Source organism: Vanellus vanellus (genome assembly GCF_965231255.1).
Source record: "Vanellus vanellus genome assembly, chromosome: 8".
NCBI classification, from domain to species: Eukaryota; Metazoa; Chordata; class Aves; order Charadriiformes; family Charadriidae; genus Vanellus; species Vanellus vanellus.
Window position 1 is genome coordinate 12,080,638 of NC_138913.1, and position 20,041 is coordinate 12,100,678.

The following is a 20,041-nucleotide window of genomic DNA, read 5'->3' on the forward strand; positions in this document are numbered from 1 at the left end:
AGAATAAGAACATCCAGGCAAGGGTTAAATAAGGGATAGTTAGCTCAACTCTAAATTCACTCCATGCCTTAATCTGGATTTGCTTCTGTGCATTGACAAACTCCTAATTAATTCAATTGCTAGTGAAAGGTACTGTTTAAAAATTAACATTGTGTTTATAAGGTATTGAGGAACAAATTCTTTTTCAGTAAAGGGGAGTTTAGACAGAATCAGTGTGTGAATGCAAGAGAAATTCAGTGCTTGATCTTTTATTTGTATCTTCTCTGAAACTGCCAGCAAGAATCTGTAAATGCTCCCATTACCGTTGATTTTGGTGGTGTGAACACCTTTCTATTAATAATTAGACTAAAACTCACAAGCTCATTTCCTGGAAGGTAGGAGCTATCAGCCGTAATGACTGCAGGCTTTATTGATCTGATGGGGATTTGGAGTGCTAACAGACAACCTGAAGGTTTCAGGGCCAAATAAAAATCCCTGAGTCCCTGAAGTCCTTTGCACAAATGAATTCTTCCTCTTTTACAGACCTCTCTGAAATCAAGACATGTCTCTGTGAAGACTGAGCTACAAATTTTCCCTAAAAGGAGATTTTACAAACAGTCTTTTTCAATGGTGATTTTTTGCTTTCTTCTTTATAGGTGGATACCTCACTTGACAGTAACTCTGAAATCTCCCCTGGCCTAGTTTTTGTTCTCAGCAGCACTAGTTTAAGTATGCTCTCAAAGACAGTTTTAGTTCTGCTCTTTGTGATTCCCTGGAAGAGCAAGAGGCTAAGCAACATCAGCTTTATCAGAAATATAAAAAGTCAAGGACAGGACTTTCTCTTTAGGGACAACTATCTGTTCCTCATGCAAAAGAGGTGGGTGAACAGCTCTTGGTATGGAAGATGCCTACTTTTGTGTACCAAATATTCACCAAATATATAAGATTGCTGGAGGACAACAAACTACCGGCTGAGAATTCTTTAAATTTATGGCTCTTGAAGACTTTTGTGGTAGCTGCTGTTGCTTGGATATCCAGAGTTAAAGATGTCTGCCCTCCTGTGCATGAAGGAGAGTTTTAAGGGCTAGCTCAGAACAGGATCTCTCCCCAGTAATAATGCACTGTGCTTGTAGCCTCTTCCAGTCTTTGGGCAGTTAACCACACGTAAGATATCTTTCAAATGTACAAAATCTGTACTCTTAGGCTCTGCCCTGGACAGTCTGCTGTAGAAGATTTTTAAAAATGACAGTCCCTTCCAGTTGCTAGATTTGATGTTCAAGGACCTGTGTCACGGTCCTTGCTAATATGGCTCTACATGTTGATTTGTCATGTCACATGCAAAAATTCTAATTTCCTCCTTTTTTCTCCTAACATCTAATTGTCCACTGATAGCACTGTTTTGTTGTGGGGTTCTCCTTGCCAAGGTGAGTATTTTGGAATACCTAGGAGTCCAAGCCCAGGGAGTCTGAGTCTCTTGGAAATCAGAGCAAAGTTATGGACCTTTAGTTCTAAGTAGGTACAGAGAGGGGTGTGTTTCAAGAAGACACAAAACTGTATGTATGCCACATTCATTAACAGATCCATCCAGTACCCTTTAAAAGAGAAGGTGAATGCAAATCTGCTTATCAGAGGTCTTAGGATATACAGCAGCAGTTCTTCAAACTAACATCAGCAGTGCCATCTTTTACAGATAAGCCATCCAGTTAACAGACCTTGTTGTGTCCTAACAAAATCACAGGTGTTGAGTGAATAACTGTGCAGAAGCAGGTGGATATCACTTTCTCATCTCTTTCTATTGGGAACTGATCAGTGTCTGAATCAAGGAAGACTGACCCAGAAAAATACATGTTCTTATAAATCCCAGAGAGGCCTTAACAGACCTGACCCTATACAATTGATCTCTGAGCCTCTGTATTTACTGCCCTGAGTTCAGATTTATTCATGTTGCTTGCTACTGGGAGAAGAAATTAGTGTTCAGCAACATCAATTAGAATTGCTTTGCCAATAAGTTAAAATTATTTATTTTGTGTATAGTAGTTTTTATCAGCTATACAAATGTTTGCAGTCATAGTGCTGAAATTCAGAAGAAAAACTACCCAATAGTCTTTGTACTTGTGCAAATAGGATCTAGTTTATATCGTAGATCTGAAGAAGTGCTTTAATTTTAGTCTAGAGAGGATGACAGGAGAAAGCTTTACTTATAACAGGTGACACAGAATATTACTGTTGAAGCTGTGAGATTCTGGTATTCTGGAATCTCAGGAGTTCTGCAGGAGGCTTCTGAAATTGCTTTCAGGATCTGTTATTTTTCTTCATAGGTGTGGAAGCATTGCTTCTTGTTAAGGCTTCACTGTTTTAGTTATAGGTCCAACAAGTAGAATCTTTTTCTTATCATTTTAATGGGGTGAATCAATCTGCTGTATTACACTAAAATTTTAACAGGAAGCAATGTTCTCACTGATACCTTGAATAAAGATTAAGTATGACATTTAACCTGAAATTTATAGGTAACACTAGGTAAAAATTATCCTGGAAACTAAGAGGTTTTCAAACTTAAAGCATAGCTAACTCAACTAAGGTTAAAAAAAATGTTCTGTTCTCAAGACCCATCTCCTTTAGGACACATTCAATATGTTAAGTATGTCAACAAATGATATGAATCTCTGCCTTGAAATACTTGCTGCGCTTTCTTCATCATTGCACTAAAGTAGGATTGTAAAGAGATTTGGTCTTGAAATTAGCTCTTTTTAATCATTTAGAGTTTGAATACCCAAGTTGTTTAGTTCAACTGAGAAGAATACTGGGACTAAACTATTGCAGACAACTGCTGATTTTCCTATGCAGATTTCCAGTATCTCACATGTTAATGTGTTCCTCTATTCTCTGCTCTGTATCAGTAGGGGTACTTTGATAGAGAAGGGAGAGATGGCTACTCCTGTGGTACATTACCCATTTCTTCTCTCTTCTCTTAGTACATGCATCTGTACGAGAACATTTTCATGGAAGGCACCTTACCAACAGTTCTGCATAGAACAGTGTTTCTTCAAGGGATATTTAAGGGGTGTACAGTTCAGTCTAGGAAGACTCACATGTCTCTCTCCCCCTTATTTTTCAGAATTTGTGGGTCTGCACCTGCTACAGGTTTTGTTTGGTTTGGGTTTGCTTTTTTTTTTATGAAGACTAAGAAGAAGGATTCCACTAAAAGATGGGATATGTATTTGTTCTTTGTGGAATATTTTTTGCCAACAGAGATTACAGTAAAATTCTTGAGTAAATAGTACCCATCCAAGAGAGCTAACCAAGCTAGCAGGGCTGTTTCCTTTGCGAACGCTTTAATCACCTACTTAATGTTAATTTATGGCAGTACAGGAGTGATTAATAGGAGGCTTTACAAACATAGGTGTCTACGTAGTACATGCATCCTGTATGTGTGAATTATGTGGTGCTGATCTTTGACATGGGCAGCAGTCCAAAGGAACGGTAGTATGAAGGGCCAAATGTTGTTGAACTGCTAGACATTCCGTGATGCTACCATACTGTGCCTTTTTTATCCTTGGAAATTGAATAAATAAAGGTCCTCTAAAGAGAGAAAGCCCAGTTGAGCAGCTTGGAGTACAGGCACAAAGAATCCAGAAGAATTTTTGCACTGTTGAGGATGGTAGCATAGTAAAATAGTGGGTTTTGAAATTAGAGCTCTTTTGGATTAATATAAGGGAAGCCTTTATGCAAAATATTACTGTAATTGCAGGCTCATGTTCTGATTGCCTTATCAGGGGAGATGAATCCTCAATGGCATCTTTGTTTATCTTACAATGGAAAAAGACAGAAAATAAGCTATTAAAGCAGACTTATTTAAATGAAAGGCAGTTTGGATGCCACATATCTGAGCATTCAGCTATGCAGTTTTAGCTAAGATTGTCGGTTAGTTTTTCTATTAAAAAAGTCCTAATTTATTGCTGCTTTGTGTACTTGCTTTGTAATGTGGCCAGACTACTGACAAGAGATAAATTCTTTTTTTTGTTTCAACTATGATCTTCTTTTCTCTCTTCCTGGTTCTCACCCTAAAGCAGAACACAGAAATGAGAGGTTAATTACTTCCATTATGTTCTTGGGATCCTTGTTATACCAATGAATCTTGTAAAGAAATACTACAGAATTGGTTACTGGTCAGTTCAAAAATAGATGGACTTTGTTCTGATTGTATATCAGTTGCCATTCTAGTAGGGAATAGTGTGTTTATTGAGCTTTATGAAAATGAAAAACAATCCCCTTGTTCCCTAGCTTGTGCTCTAAGTGCCAGCTAGGCATGGGCAAGTCCACCATTAAATTCATATCTCCCAGGAACATAAGATACCCTAGGGAAAATCAGCAGATGTCTTTTATATAGCGATAAAGAAATATATTTTCAAAAGGAAATGGCTTGGTTTTGTCCTGTAATACCTACTCATAACAGCAGTCTAATATTATTGGAAGATTAACATTATTCAGTCATTTGAACGTCACATCTTTATGGCAAACCAGCATATATTTTGAGTTAAATCTCAAAGACTCTTGCTTTCTCATTGTGTGTGTGTGTGTTGCTTAATCTCCCTGGCCAGTATAGAGGATGTTGTGATCTCCTTGTTAAAGACGTCACACTGAGAAGATTGTAGTAGAGGAATAAATAGAACAAGTGTTAGGAAGCCAAGCAGCTCATCTTGGTTGAACTAAAATGCACTCCACACAGACTGGCTTCCCCATAGGTTTGTTTCTTCTAACTTTAAGTAGATTCAGTTAGCATTTTGCAAAGTTTCTAGCTGGCTCATTTGAGGCTCTTCTAAGTACATTTGCATCCTTTTCTGAAATCTTGTTTTACCTATTTGTGCAACTAAGTAGTCAGTATTTTTTACAAAAAGTTTTTCCTCTGGTGGAGAGAGTAGACAAGGGCAGCGGCTCCCAAAGTGTGAAGAGGCTCAAAATTTCACAGGTGAGGCTCAGTAGGGAGCTTGAGCACTTAAAGGTCTGCTAGATCTGGGCTGGCTGTGTGCAGGCCCAATCTCGTTATCATTAGCCTGTATTCCTGGCCTATGGTGCTGAGATGTACAGTGCTAAAACACTGGAGTTGTTCTGGGTAGCGGCTGCCAGACATGTCCAGGCTGATTCTCTCTTTCTACTTGCTAGCTGTATAGTCATAGCGTGCATCTTTGCTAACAGGTCTGCTGTTTCTTCTTATAATTGGACTAAGTGGAGTAATCTGATGGGATAGGTGTTCAGACATTCTTCACAAATAGAGGAGATCCATCAGGACAAATATATGTGTTTATGCATTTTCTGAAAGGAAAAATGGCAGCCCTATATTTGAGAGTTCAACTATAGGTAGATATCTAAGATTTGAAAGATTTCACACTAAAATGTTAAACTGTATGTGTTAATAGATTGCATAAAAGCAATACAAGAATGAGTGAAAAACGAGTCCTTGCCCATTCTCAACTGGATCTGGTGAGGCTGGAACAACTGAAAACTTTTTCAAGCAAAGTTAAGTTAGGAAAGCTTGCTGCTGGAACTTACTGCTTTTTCCCAGAAGTTTTTTTATACCAGGACTGTGCTCAGACCTTGTTCTGCTCTGATCTCAACAGATTCTGAAAGAATGTAGTGAAAAGAGGAAACAAGGCAAGATGCAACAGGGTGGACACTTCCCCATAGTGGCTGCCTGCTTGCAATCCAACTCTGGGAAGCTTCAATGGATATGGAAACAGCGAATACCAAAATACAGTTCCATTACAATACAGTGTAAGGGTATATATCAGTGTTACGGGTCAATTCATGCATCTTTGTTATAGAGCTGGGTGGCATTCATTTTGGAAGCACAACTCTGGCTCAGAGAGTTTATTTTTAGTATTTTAAACAAACATCTTCAGGACTTGGCATTTTCTCTGAAATTTAGACTAGTGGCTCAACCACTGACTGCCTATGTTCAAGAAGTCTGAGAGTGCTGTTGGGGTGAAAGTGGTATCAGGCTGTTTGGACTTACTTAAGCAAAATATATTTATATTGGTTCGGCTCTTAAGAGTCTTTTAGAAAGTAATCTCTGAATGTCGTTCTGTACAAAATGGATGGTCACTTTGTATAAAATGGTGCCTGCTGTCCCTGCCAGCAATGAACAGCCATGGCATTTGTCCTAAGACTTTGTCCTTTCAGATTAACTGCTGACTACATTTTGCAAAATTATTGCTACAGTTCCCAGAGCTGGCAATTTTGAGGACAATTTGAATACATGAAAAAGTGCTGTGTTTCCACTCATTCATCGGGCTCCCTTTTGCACTTAATGAAATTTTGTGGAAGGAAACCTTGTATGTTAAGGGATGTTAGAAACTGTGTATCAGGAGCATCTCTAGTTTTTAGAGTGGGGGACATTTTTTAACTTAGCTGACCTCTTGTCTTAAATGAACAAAGGAACTACCTGTGATAGTAAGCATGACCCATATACAGGCTTCGTTGAAGCACTTTGTCTGAGCTCAAAATATGCTTGAGTGTCAAGAGTTAAAAAGGAAAAAAAAAAAAGGAAATTAAGCATTTTCACAGGAACTCTGAATTAAACAGAACCAAGAAAGGAACAAGTGTGGTATTTTTCCCCATGACTCCCCTGTTTTATATTTCTGGTGGTGGTGTCTTAGTGAACAAGAATATTATTGATAAGTTTCAGAGATTTACTCATTTTTCTAGCTATAAACATTTTGCTTCTATTGTCAGAGCTATAACATTTATTTTTTGTCCTGCTTTGATATGCCATTTTAGACATTAAAAAGTACTTCTAATTCTGCAAGCAGTCATCTTAATTTCCTTCCTGCCCCCCACTTCCATTAGTAATGCTTGGCAGTGATTCAGAACCACCCTGCTTTCTAGTTATGGTGAATAAGAAACCACCAAAAGCACGAAAAACACGGAGTGAAGGGAACCACTGGCACCCGCTCCATAGCATGATTGCAGCAATCTGTGCTACTGCACAGTCACTCCAAGTTAGAGTAAGAGTTTCCATTAGCCAGAAAGCACAGTTCCTGGCTGTCTAAAGAGAGAGGCAGCATTGTCTACTGAAGCAAGAGACTTGAAGCCAAACACCTCCTGAGACCTTTTTCCTCTTCTCATACTGATTCATTGTGTGGCTGTGGGCAAGTCTTGATGCTTATTTCCCAGTCTCTACAATATGCAGTTAGTAAAAAGCTACTTTGGAAACATTATTTGAAGTTTTTGAAGAACAACGTAGTACTAGGAATTGTTTAAGTTATTAGTCACTGAGCTGTAGTGTATTGCCTATTCAGTGGGACATCCTTGCTTTCTCGTTAAATTATAGGATTCGTCTCCTGTCCAAGGTAGCCCAAGGTAGATAATAGTGACAGTATGAGGCTGTGCAAACTCATAATACAGTGAATGACTTCATGCAAAAGCACCATCTCCCATCAATTTCCAGGCTGCAGATCTGTTCTTAGAAGTACCTGATATATTAATAGCTCCAGTAAATTACATATTCTAAAATACATGAATCTGATAAATCTATGGATTATCGGAAGTTGCCTTTGGAACTCAGTAGGCTGGTGTGCTAGAGACCTCTGTAAGAAGAGACATGAGGTGAAGGGGGAAAAAAGAAATTAAACATTAATGGGGTAAAAAGCATGTAGTCACAGCATAAGCACTGGCAGTGGGAAGTCATCTAGGCCTTTTGTGTTGTCAGTTGCTTATTTTACCAGGGGGACACTTTCAGACCAAGATGTTGCTTGGAGTTCAGAGGATAGATAAACCGAACAGCAGGGGAACCTGCTGATGCTCAGCTATGCCATTTTCAATAAACATCACTTCACTCAATAGAGAAATTATTGCAGAGGCCTTCGAGGAACAAAGGCATTGACTGGCCACAAACAGTGCTGTATGAAACTGCCTTTCTAAAACCTTTTGGGTTTGTTTTTTTTTCCACACTTCACACAAGGGTACAGGTCATTCAAGTGAAACTATATGAAAACACCAGCTAAGCAGCCATGTTTATCCCATTTAAAAATTTGGTCAAAGAAGTCTTTGTTCCTCTGCTCAGGTCTGTGCCCTATCAGTATGGGAAAGTGTGAAGATCCTTTTAGACATGTTAAAAAAAAATCCACTCCTACAGTGTTGCAAAAATGACGTGAAATCAAGCCAAGCTTTCCTATATAATATAATGCATATTTTAAAACAATTGAATAATGGTATAAAATAAAGAGGCATATCAAAATACCTCATTCCATTAAAGCTAATTTCATTGCATGACTGTCGTGACATTCTGCTTTTCAACTCCGTAAAGAACAATAGGGCATAACGATTTACAGGGAGGTAAATTCCTCTGAGGGCTTCTGGTTACAACCTCATCTATGAAAATGAAGTTATTCACCAGAACCCCTTGATAGATTATTTCCATGAAACTCCCTCTAGTTCACTTATTGCTGAGAACCTTGAAATATTATCATAATAGTTCAGCTGTGTTGAAATGATTGAATGTTCTGAAGTAGTTAAGACAAAATGAAGTTGCTTCAGTGGCTGAATCACTTTCAGCATTCTCTTGCAGAAAGAAAAATTGTTTGATGTGCTAAAATTAAGAAGTGGGCAAACTTATTCCAAATTGTTTGGGAGTTTAAAGCATTTAACTTAATTTTAAGCATTCTGGATAAAAAAAAATATCTCTATCCAGGCAGATTTGAATTGCAGGAATGTTCTTCTTGTAATTGCCTCTCCCTAATCATACGTTCCTTGGAGTGGCTTCACAAGCTGTCCTGTGAGCTGCCACACCTTTTGATATAGGTGAGGCATCTTCTGTAAGGAGGTCCCAGTGTTTTATGTTTCAATTGTATTTTTAGTTTCCCTTATATATGTGGTTTCTCTATTAGCTTTCTCCTTAGTTACATTCAGTTTTGTTCTTTCCACTGAGCTACATGCAACCCACTTTAAAATTGTGTTTTGATAAAGCCCTATGGATTTTAAAGGTCACATTCCTTTCTCAGATGAATACATCATTCCCATTGACTCACCTGCTGTTTCTGCAAACTCAGAGTATTACTGATGACATTAATTATGTAAATATTCAAAGAGTTCTTAGCATGAGCTCGAGCTTTTCTAACATGCTAATTTTCAAGATCCATTTAAAATGCAGGGAGGATGGGGAGGAGTTGAGTGTTATCACACTGGAAAAGAGAAAATAATTTTCTTTGTGCAATCCATGCTTCTGAGATAGTCCTGCAAGCAATGATGAGTTTTTCTAAGTTATTGATTGGTTTACTACCTAGGATGTAAAGCAATCTCCAGATGTGATCGCATGTTTTTCCTGCTGAGGTATAAAGGAATTCTGTCAAGCCTATTTAGAGAAGCCAAAGAAAAGCCTAAAAAACATAGGCAGCAGAAAGCAGCATAAAACTACTGCATTGCTTCAGCTTGCTTTGATTTTGGCACTGTTATCTGGTTCTATGAACCATTTTAACATCTGTTTCTAGAGGAAACAAAACACATTTCTAATAGTAGCAAACAAAGCACTTCCACAGATCTGGTGCAGAAAGCAGCTCCCTCTGACAGGAGAACCTGCCCCATAAGCTGGCGATTTGTGTGTAGATTTGATTTAGAGCTTATTCCCACTTTAAACAATATTGTATTCTATGTACCACAAAAGCATTTTGGTTTTTGTTTCAACTTTTGTTGTTATGGATCTCAAATCTTAGGGGTTTTTTTTCGGAGCTTAGAAGTGGTTAGTCTTTTTAGGTTGAGCTTAGTTCCTAGAGAAGTGCCTAACGTGCTCCAAAAGTGTTGCCTATGTGGCCTTTCCTGGTATGTCAGGGTAACAGGGGAGTCTTCTCATCTGCTGAAGGCAAGAGCTGCTGGGGAATGTCACATATTGTTGCTTCTGTCTGAAGAAATCAAAGGTTGCTTGGAAATGGTTAAATTGGTTCCTATTGCTCAGCAGTGACAAAAATTGCTGGAATTTGTAAGAGAGTTAAGCTTTACAAGGCTAGACTCATCTGGACAGAGACATAAACCTTGAAACAATAGTGTCTACATCCCTAGTTCAGCTGTTTGCAAACCACTGTAATTTATTCTTTTTTACCTTTTTCCCTTCTGGTGACCCTTAGCTTCATCTCAGTAGGTCTGTAACTCTTTACTTCAACATGTAACTCCTTTCTTCAAAAGGAGGAGAGGAAAAGTCAGTGAAATGGAAGCCTGGCTTAGTTTGCAATATTGCTGTGTATTACTGAAGAAAAAACCCACATTCTCCCACCCTGCCTGCTCATGCTGGACACTTCTCTTTCCAGAGTCCAGGAGCTCTCCATCTTCATTGTTTTTGTACAAGTACCTGCCTTTGTTAAGCCTACTACAGGTGTCACCAATTCTGATTTAAATATTTAAGATCTGGAGAGATTCACTCTGAATATTTCAGACAGTAAATTGACAAGAGTGAAAATTAAATGTAAACTAACTGAAAGCAAACTTTGTGCCTTGCTACCTGATGTCGCTAGGATGCTGTGGAGTAGAGATGTATGTTAATTGTCCATTTTGATGAAAATAGTGAATAATAATTGTATTATTCAACCTAAACCGTTTGAAAGGCACAGATGTTAAACTGGATAGTCTGAATAAAAATTTTATTAGCAAATGCTGGATGTGGTTTTACTGCATTTCCAAAGTATGCAGAGTATGCTTCTGTATTTCTCTAGTTTGATTAGCATCTTTGTGGCTGAGCTGACTGAATTGATCTATGCTGCATGTTTGTTGTAGACTTTTGCAGTGTGCCTCAACATGAGCACCCTTAAGATAATATATATTCAAAAGTTCAAGCAGAAAATACTTTAATGGTGGGAACATAGCTCATCTTCAAAATGGTTACCCAAGGTGCAGGGAGAATGTGACACATCACAACGAATACTGCAGCTGAACAACAGGACCAACCTTACTGCATAGCAGAAATGTTCTGTGGTCTACTTAATATAATATAATGTAGCAATATTAACTTCTGCCCTATTAGTTTAATTTTCTATTACAATTAAGGTAAGGTTGACATGGTATTCAGTAACATGTGTGACTGTCTTTCCAAGTATGAGCCAAGAACATCTTAATCCAGGACTATCTGATGGATGTTAGACAAAAATATGTTGTGATGGTATAAGATCTGTATAGACGGCATCTGCAAGCAGAGATGTAAGGCAAAACATAAAAAGGGGAGTACAAAGTATACAAGTATAGGATATTGTGTTGATTTTTTTGCTATGCTGTTATAGCTGTTAAATATATCCCTCTGATTACATAATTTGCTGTGAAACAACTTTGTTGGTTGCTGAGGATTTTTGCTGCATTTTGTCATGCGGTTCACATTAATCTGTGGATCTCCCTGGCTTCTGTTGTACAGCAATTTGGTCTGTGCAGGAGACTTTAAAAGCAGGCTCTTTTACAGTGAGTACAGGAGTGTGAGGAGTGCTTTGAAGGGATAATTGGCTTCCTTCCATTAGAGGATTTAATAGAGCACCATTCCAGTCCCCAGCACCTCCTGTCATTTGGAGAAGCACAGTAACCCATATCTTCTGTGTCACTCCAGGAAAGTTGGTTTATAATAGCAGAGTTTTAAAAAATGCCTGCTCTTGTAAGAGCTGTCATAGCATGCTTTCTGACTCATCTGGAACCCAAGAGAACGTGCTGCTGTCTGAAAGCAGAAGTTGACAGTGCTATACCCAAAGGCTCCAGTAATGTTTGAGAAATAGCGCCCAGTTTGTGTGTTTGTTTTGGTGCTTCTATTACTAGACAGAATGGATGAACGCTTATTCAGTTCCTTCGGATATGATTTTGCACTGAATTCCAGCCTTAGGCTAGGAGGAAAGATTCCTCTTCTCTTAACACACTGCCAACATGTATACTTGTGGTTTATTAAACACCAAAGACAGCAACATTTCACTTGAGCGCAAATAGAGTGAACTCAAGGACCTGATTCAGCAAAATGTCTGTGCATATGCTTAAATTTAAGCACACGATTAAGAGTTCTGTGGAAGAGGGATTTGGGACTTGTAATAAAAAGTGAGATTAGAGATTGGAAAGATTAGAGGACGAATGGCATGAGTGGAGTAGAAGCCATTTGGGTGGTCTACTTCATAATCCTGTAGTTTGGTAGTTATTTTGCATAATTTATTTTGGTCCTTACTCCTCAGACTGGATTGAAACAACTGAGATGCAAATATTCTTCTGGGAAAATATGTCTAATAAAAATATAATCCCTAAAGGTTGATCTTTACTTACCTGTAACATTCTTTAAAGTAACATGCTCGCCCACCTCATGAGTGCCTGGTTGTGTCTGCTTTTCACAACAGACAGTGTAAAATCAGGAGTGAAATTTGGGTAGTCCAGATCAGAAGCATTTCTGCAACAGAGATGTAACTCTGAATTGTTCAGGGCTTTCAGCTCCACCTTCTCCCTGTCATTTCTCCCATAGGACAATTCTTACTAACACATAATTGTTGAGATCCTGTTTGCACCCGGCATGTAGTGAACTGTTCTTAATGTTGCATTTCATGTACAAAAAATAATAATAAAAAAAGCTGGCAAAGATGATGAAAGACCTTCCCTTCCAGGAGTGGTTATGAACATTAGGGTTGCTTTTACTATGAAAGATAAGAGTGCAGCAGTTCCTAAGGTTTTAGAATGTTGTAAAAAGCAAGGACTAAAATGAAAAATGGACAATTTTAATGGAAGAAATGACACCAACTGTTTGCTGCAGCCTCTGAGATATTCAAGAAGTGCTAAACATTACATAATAATCAGAGAGATTGGGGCAGAACTTCTTTAACTCCACACTACTTTAATGATTCATTTTGTTTGTACTCATTCTCTTCCTTCAAGGTTATTCTTAATTACCACTGTGGCAATACATGAGAATCTTTTGCAATGCTAAAGCACTTCAAGATAAGTATGTATATTTTCATTTGTTTGAACAAAGTGATCTCTATGACAGATACAAAAAAGAAAGAATTTCTGTTCTGAGATCAGAGGTATTCAAGACAACAAAACTTGGATTTAGAACTGCACAAACTATTTCCCATCATCAGGCTAAGCAAAGTAGGTCTGTGAGGAAGCTAATTCATGTCATGTATATAAAGCAAGTCAAATTCCAGCTACTACAAAGCTTTTATGTAAGACTTTGCTGACCCAATAGGTGGTGGAATATAAATAGATCAACAGCACACCCTTCCTTCTGCTGTTCTACCTAATCCTTCCTTGCCTTCAGGATTGAAGAGTATTTGATCTATGGAGTCTTAAATCAGACATTGTTTCCTACAAAAAAAAAAAAAAAAAAAAAAAAACACGAATCCAGAAGAATGAAAATTTAATGGTGTAAGAGTGTTCTTGTGATTTTAGAATGAGAAACTGAATTAGGAATATACTATTATTCTTCCTTTTTTTTTTAATATATATTAACTTCACAAAGCTGTAACTGCCTAGCTCTCTACTTGCTCTCCTTAGCTACCCCTGCCAGGTGGCTTGACGTGAGCCTCTTCAAAAAGACTAATTGTGTTAAACGTATATTAATTTACTTTCTCCTTTTCAAAAATACTTAAAATGCCCTCTTCATCCTGCCTGCAGGTCTCCACTGCTGCTAGGAAGATGAAGCACTTTTTATTTTTAGTAACGATATCTCTCATGCTGGGATGAAAGAATCTTAAACCAATTAAACACATTAGAAGATAACTCTGTGTGTGGGTTTGGTTCAAGATCTCCATTTTCTTCACTCTCGGGTATGTTCTAGTACCAGCCTTTCTATCCATGATGACAGAAATAGTGCGATAAGCTGCTAACTAGGTAAGCAGTACAGCTGCTGCTTTGTCAGGTATTCCCTTGCCAAAAAATCACTTGTGATGGATTTTACCTTTTTTTTTTTATTATTATTCCATTACAGTTACGTTTCATAAATTATCTTTATTTTGACTTAGGAAATGTCTTTTCATATGCCTGTTTCTTTTTAAACATTTTTTTTCAAAGAATTGATCTCCTGAACGTGAAGTGTTTTTCCAATAGAAGAGGATTGTGTGTGTGCACTTTTAAGATTTGATGATTTGCTCTTCCCTTTTAATAACGCGCAGTTACTGAGAAAAAAAGTCTTATGGACTGGCTAGATTATTCTGATCCCTTAAAATATGTATGGATCCACATATTTTAACTCTGTTTATACACTCTGAATAGCAGGTTGATTTCACTTTTTTATTTGTAGAAGTTGGAAAAGCATGTCCTGAACCTGCACATGCCTCTGCCTAGCCCAGAAAGCCTTTGGCTACACTGACACTAAACTTTTATTCACTTGTTATGGAATGTACATGGGTTAGCAATGTACAGATTGTTTAAATACAAAGTATTTTCTAGGAACTGTGGCATGCATTGCTGACCTGCTTGCTCTCCTCAGCAGGGATAGAGTCTTGCTTGAGCTTTTTATTTATTCTTCATCTTTAATTTGACAGTCGGAATACAAAGCACAGGGCAGGCTGTCCTGCATGGATTTACTCTTACAGGGGAACATCAATACAGAATAAAGTCTGATAGCGTTTTATAGAAGTCTGACACCCCAAATGTTAACATATCTAGCATTGTTCAGCATGGCAATTTAACTTGTATCATTTCTCTTGGGCTGGATTGAGAGATAAATCCTTCTAGGGAGAAGCAATAGAGGTCAGTATTCTACAATAGTGTTTTCCCTCACCAGAAATAGTAGGTCACTATCACTCTATAGCTATATATTTCGAATAAGGATAATAATTAAGCTGTGAGGCTATGTGTACTCTTTGAAGGGCACTTCTAATGTAATACTTTTGAAAATGGCAAATGTGATTTCGGAGTACTCCAAAAATTGGTAAGGGAAGAGGGACACCAAGGCAAGGCAAGGCAAGGCATGGCAAGTAAAAAGAAAGATAGTCCAATAGTTAGAGTACTGGTATAGCACTTGGGAGGCTGGATCAGTTCCTGTGCAGTGGTGGGTTTGCTGTTCTGGTTAGTCTTTCATCTCCAGTTCGAGGTCCTTGCCTACTGATCAGTTTGGCACTACGCAGCTTACGGCCAGAGGTGTGAGCTCACAACTCCCACTGATATTGATAGTGAACAAATAGCAAGTAAATACTTCTGAAGGGGATCATTTTTTAAAGGTAATATAGGTTTTTGATAATCAAGTGCCCAATTTACTGAATTACTGTACTGCTAATAGTCAAAAGTGTTTGCATCGCAGAGTGTTGTGAAGATAAATGAATTTATCAGTGAGATGCTCATATTGTCTCATTTGTTATTTTTCCCTCGTACATGGCATTTGATAGATTGCCCACTGCTTTCTATGCAAATAGCTTCACCCTGGCTAGTTTGTATGTTTGTCTGTGGGAAGATGTATCTAAAAATGGTGGATTTTTTGGGGACATTTTAAATTATGGTTGGGGCGGCTCCATCCTGCGGGTTGTGTTGGCTGGGGACTTTGAGTTTTCCAGCCAGCACCACATGAAGTGCCCAGCCCCGCTGCAGGTTCTTCCTGCCATACTGCCGCTCATTTTCTCTGACTTGCCTGCCTACAGCCCCCATCTCCCTTGGTTTGCTAGCTGGGGACTGATCTCCACTTTCCAGCTTTCTGTCAGGATATGAAGGTGGCACGTGGGGCCCTCCGAGGGTGATGCTTTCTGTCTTCTCCCCCTTTCATTTTTGCCTTAATCCCAGAACCAGTGGTAGATATTATGTGTTTTAGAACCCTACGCTCCCTCTTCCTGTGCTCCAAGTAATTGCTAAGTTTTGGAAGCTGTGAGACCATGCCTGTGTAAATGGACCCCGTGCATGCATTCCCACCTTTCTCCTTCCCTTTGCCCTTTCAGTGGGACATAGAAAGTCTGGTCAGCCTTCAGGAAGGGAAAGGCTCCGTGCAGCTGCACTGAAGCAGCCATCTTCCCTTCCCTCCTCCACACACCTAATTTTAAAACAAATGCTACCCTGTAATGCAAGATTTGGTAAAGCATCTGTTTCTTCCCTGGAACTCTGGAAAAATTACAAGTTTGTGTGAGTCTGCCTGGAAACTGTGTATGTTAGAGGATGAATTCAATATGCATATCTCTGACAGCTCCTTTCTATACCTACGTCGAGGTCCATGTTGTGCCTCTTCTGTGACTCTACCTCCCCAGTCAGTTTCTTGAGCGGTTGCTCTCTCCTCTTCTCTCAGGTAGTTTCCAGTATTGTGTCTAAGAAGTACTGAGTATGAAGGGTGCACTGCCATAAACCAGCAAAAGGAAACACTTGGAAAGGTGTTAGTTTGTGTGGCCTTATCTCACAGATCCTGCTCTATTTAGGCTGCTTACTTTTATGCTGGTGACTCCTCAGAGCCACTGTGATGAGCTGTGGAGCAGGAGGCTGCTGTGGGGCCTTGGGCTTAGTGACAGCTGTATCCCTGCTCAAAGTGGCATCAGGCAGGTGTGCAGGCTCGTTATTCTGATGTGTCAATGTCTGAGTTACATTATGGGAGAGATTTTTCAAAGGTGCACTTAAGGTCGTTACCAACTGTCCCTTTGAAAATATGAGTATTTCTTACTTGCCTGTAACTTTACTGACTAATTCCCCGATCTGGGCATTTTGAAAGCTGGCACAGCCTCACTTGCTGTGAGTGATAAGAGAGGATCTCTCTTTGCTTGCACTCAGCAGCTGAAGAATTCCCCTGAGTGGCAGTAACCAGGTCAACAGCAATAGAACAATCCTTGATATTAATTATTTTGTAAACTAGGAAAACAAGCTCTATTGGGTGATATTCTTTTTCTAATGTTATACAGGAAGCACTTCTTTTTCTAGCATTTTTCAAATGCTGGAGAACAGCAATTGTTTGTGTAGAATTATCTGTTATTGTTAGCAATGTTCTTGCTTCTTTGCAGCAGAGTGACATTGCCTTTATCCTTTAGAAGCAATGGAAAATGATAAATGAGGTTAACCAGCTTCAGTCTAAAGCGAAAACTAAATCTGTGACTATACAACTCTTGTTGCATTCATTCTGGTCAAGGGTTGGTTTGTTCATTTATTTTCTGGGAAAAAGCGTCTCTTTTCCTTGGCTTCTTGAGAACCAGAAAACATGATTGAAACTCAGCTGGAGTAGCCTATTCCAGAGCTTAGCAATGAGTACTAGGTGCAGCATTTAGGGATGTAGATAGCATGTTTTCCTTAATTGCTTCCCAATCAGAAATTGGATGAACCTTCGGGATGCAGAAACAGGGAAAATCCTCTGGCAAGGAACAGAAGATCTGTCTGTACCTGGAGTGGAGCATGAAGGTACTGTGTGGCCTTACTGTGCATTTTGGGGCTGGGTGGTGCTGTATGTCTGGGTCACTAGAGCTGCGATTGTACCCCTGCTTTGAAGGACAGGTGTCCTGGCTGTGACTTCAGAGGCTTCCACCACAATAACCTGGGGACACGTGGAGAAGGGTGGAGAAGGGTCTTTACCAGTGGCTGGTAAAGGGGACAAGTTAAACAGCGTTAAGCGGGGAGCTCAGCTGGGTAAGGAATGAGTGGCCAATCTTTGCTAGGTTGAGTGTTGGTTCAAAAATGGAAAATATAAAAATATTCTCCTGCACTAAATTTGACCTCTGCTTTAAAATGGCATGCATGGCACATTTGTTCTGCTCTCCTGTCTCTCTACCATTGCTAGGAAGGCCTGTTGCCCTTCCGCTTAGGTCCTCACTGAGTATTAGAGGACTTCACTGTTCCTTACTCTTCCCCATTTGAGAAAAAGCACTGTGATAGTTAACGTACCTTGCCAAGAGCTCTGCTTTGGCTCTGTAAAGTCTGACCTCACTGAATTAATTTTGAAGGCTTTTCTGTTCTGACTACCACACAGCTGATCTCCAGTAAGTGGAATGAACTTGATCATTTAATTATGCTGGTGACATTGATGTATTTTTGGTTAAACATCAAGGACTGAGTTCTGCCTGGCACTATTAGGACTTACCTCTCCCATAAATTGGAAAATCTGTTATGTCTGAAGGAGGCAACCAGCATATAAAGATCCTCCTCTGCCCAGAAAGCGTACAGAAGACCTGTGGCAAAATATTGTGAGTCCATTAGTCTTCTAGAAATATACGTGGTTTCAAAGCCAGCTTAAGGCGCAAGAAAAACAAGTTGCCTGCTTCTCATTTGGTTCCCAGTCAACATTCATCTGCTTTATGACGAGAGTTCATTAATAGGACCAGCAGTAGGTTGTCTCAGCCTAAGAGGGGCCTGATCTAGGAATAGAGGATGCAGGCCAGAGCTAGAGAGAAGCAAAGCTGTGACTCAGTGATTCCTAAGAGCATTTTCCAAGCTTTGTCTCCTTCAGCCTTGCTAACCTGTACTCTATTCTCATACTAGTGCTAACAGCAAACAGTTCTGCTGAGAGGCCTTAACAGATATTGACTCATGCCTATTGTACAAGATACTTATATTAAAGAAAAACATTCCAGCACCTTCAAATACAACTGTAGGAAAGCAATTGAAATACAACTTTCAAAAGAAACGTGGTAATTCATCAGTGTAATACTAAATTTCTTAAACTGCAGGTTAGTGATGCTTTGCCTTCTTGAAATAACTATGTAATGGGAGACCTAGGAGAACTGAGGAATTAGGATTTAGAAAGCAGAAGAAAATCAGCCAAAAATATTCCCAGATTTTGTGCTGCAAAAGTTTCTTGGACGCATAGCTAGTCTTGGAATCCTCTTCACTCTGTTTCAACAGACTGTTGCACTGCCGTGGTTCAGTGCAAACTGCAGAAAGGTGTGCTTTGGGGCAGAGTGGACAGCTGGAGCTGGATCTCAGGAGGGTTCGTTGTGTTGCCCCATTTCCCTCCTACCTTTCTCACTTTGGCAAATCGTATCATCTCACTGTGTCTCAGATCTTCCTCACGTATAAAACAGGAACCCTCACCTCCATCAGAGGAGCTTGGGGAATTAATTAAAGCATACTCTGGCATGAGATTAATGCCAGTTGTACAAGGAATTGTTAAGACCTTATCTGGTGTGCAGTTCAGTCATCCATCTAGAAGATGGATGACTGCAAACAGGAGGAGATGTAGAGAAGAGCTATTAGGAGAAGCCACTGAAAAGATGAGGGATGGGAGGATTGTCTTCCTTAGGAGAAGAGAGGAAAAAAGCTGTTCTTGTATGGCTTGGCAAGAAAAGAAGGCTGAGATGGATAGATGATTTTCAATAAATAGGCTAAGAAAGGGGACAGGTGTCCAACAAAGGAGGGTACTCTGACTGTGAATTAAAAGGTGTGGGGAAATGCGGTTCCGGTACCAATCTGCAAGAGAAACAGTGAAGGCAAACAGAATATTTGTTTCAAAATGAAGGCTCTAAGTGTCTCAGAGTCATTTTGTAGTACTTGCGGTTGTGTGTTCTGTGGCCATTCAGGACAAATCACAGTCTAGACATAGCAAACAAATAATAAAATATATAGCAGAGTGAATAAATATATATTTCCTTTAAACAGGAGTTCTATTTGCTTTTTAAACAGGACTTCTATTTGATTTAAGTACAGGTTTCTTTTAAAAACGAACTCAAATCATGATACCGTATTACTACCTAAACTTAACTATTACCACTTAGATTAAATAAAAAGAATATTAATGTGGTATTGGGCTGCTGCTGCAGTCTTAGTATTAAACCGCTGAAAGTTGTGAAAATCACTGCCTGAGCACCTGGAATTAACCATCTAAACCAGCTTTTGACAGCAGGAGCTTCTCCATGTACTCAGTCAGCTCAATTCAGTGACAGTGCATTCAAAACTGGGAGGCAATCTGAGAGACGCAAATCCATAAAGTTTGGTTTCTTCCAGTATACAAGCAAATCTTGGAGTCTAGCACTTGTAGGATCCTCAGTGTCGTTCCCAGTCACCACAGTCAGCTTTCATTCAGGAAGTGCAAATAATACTTTCCTTATCTAAGAATGATAGAATAGTTTGGGTTGGAAGGGACCTTAAAGATCACCCAATTCCAGCCCCCCTGCCATGGGCAGGGACACCTACCACTAGACCAAGTTGCTCAAAGCCCCATCCAGCCTGGCCTTGAACACCTCCA

The 20,041-nt window shown here is 39.3% G+C and overlaps 1 protein-coding gene across 1 annotated transcript in view; it reads left to right on the forward strand.

Moving 5' to 3' along the window:
• The window catches only part of PDE6D (phosphodiesterase 6D), a 39,845-nt gene that overhangs the window by 13,345 nt on the left and 6,459 nt on the right, over nt 1-20,041 (forward strand). Inside the window, exon 2 of the mRNA XM_082487305.1 lies at nt 17,177-17,265. Coding sequence (XP_082343431.1) covers nt 17,177-17,265 — 89 coding nt within the window. The remainder of the gene's footprint in view (nt 1-17,176; nt 17,266-20,041) is intronic.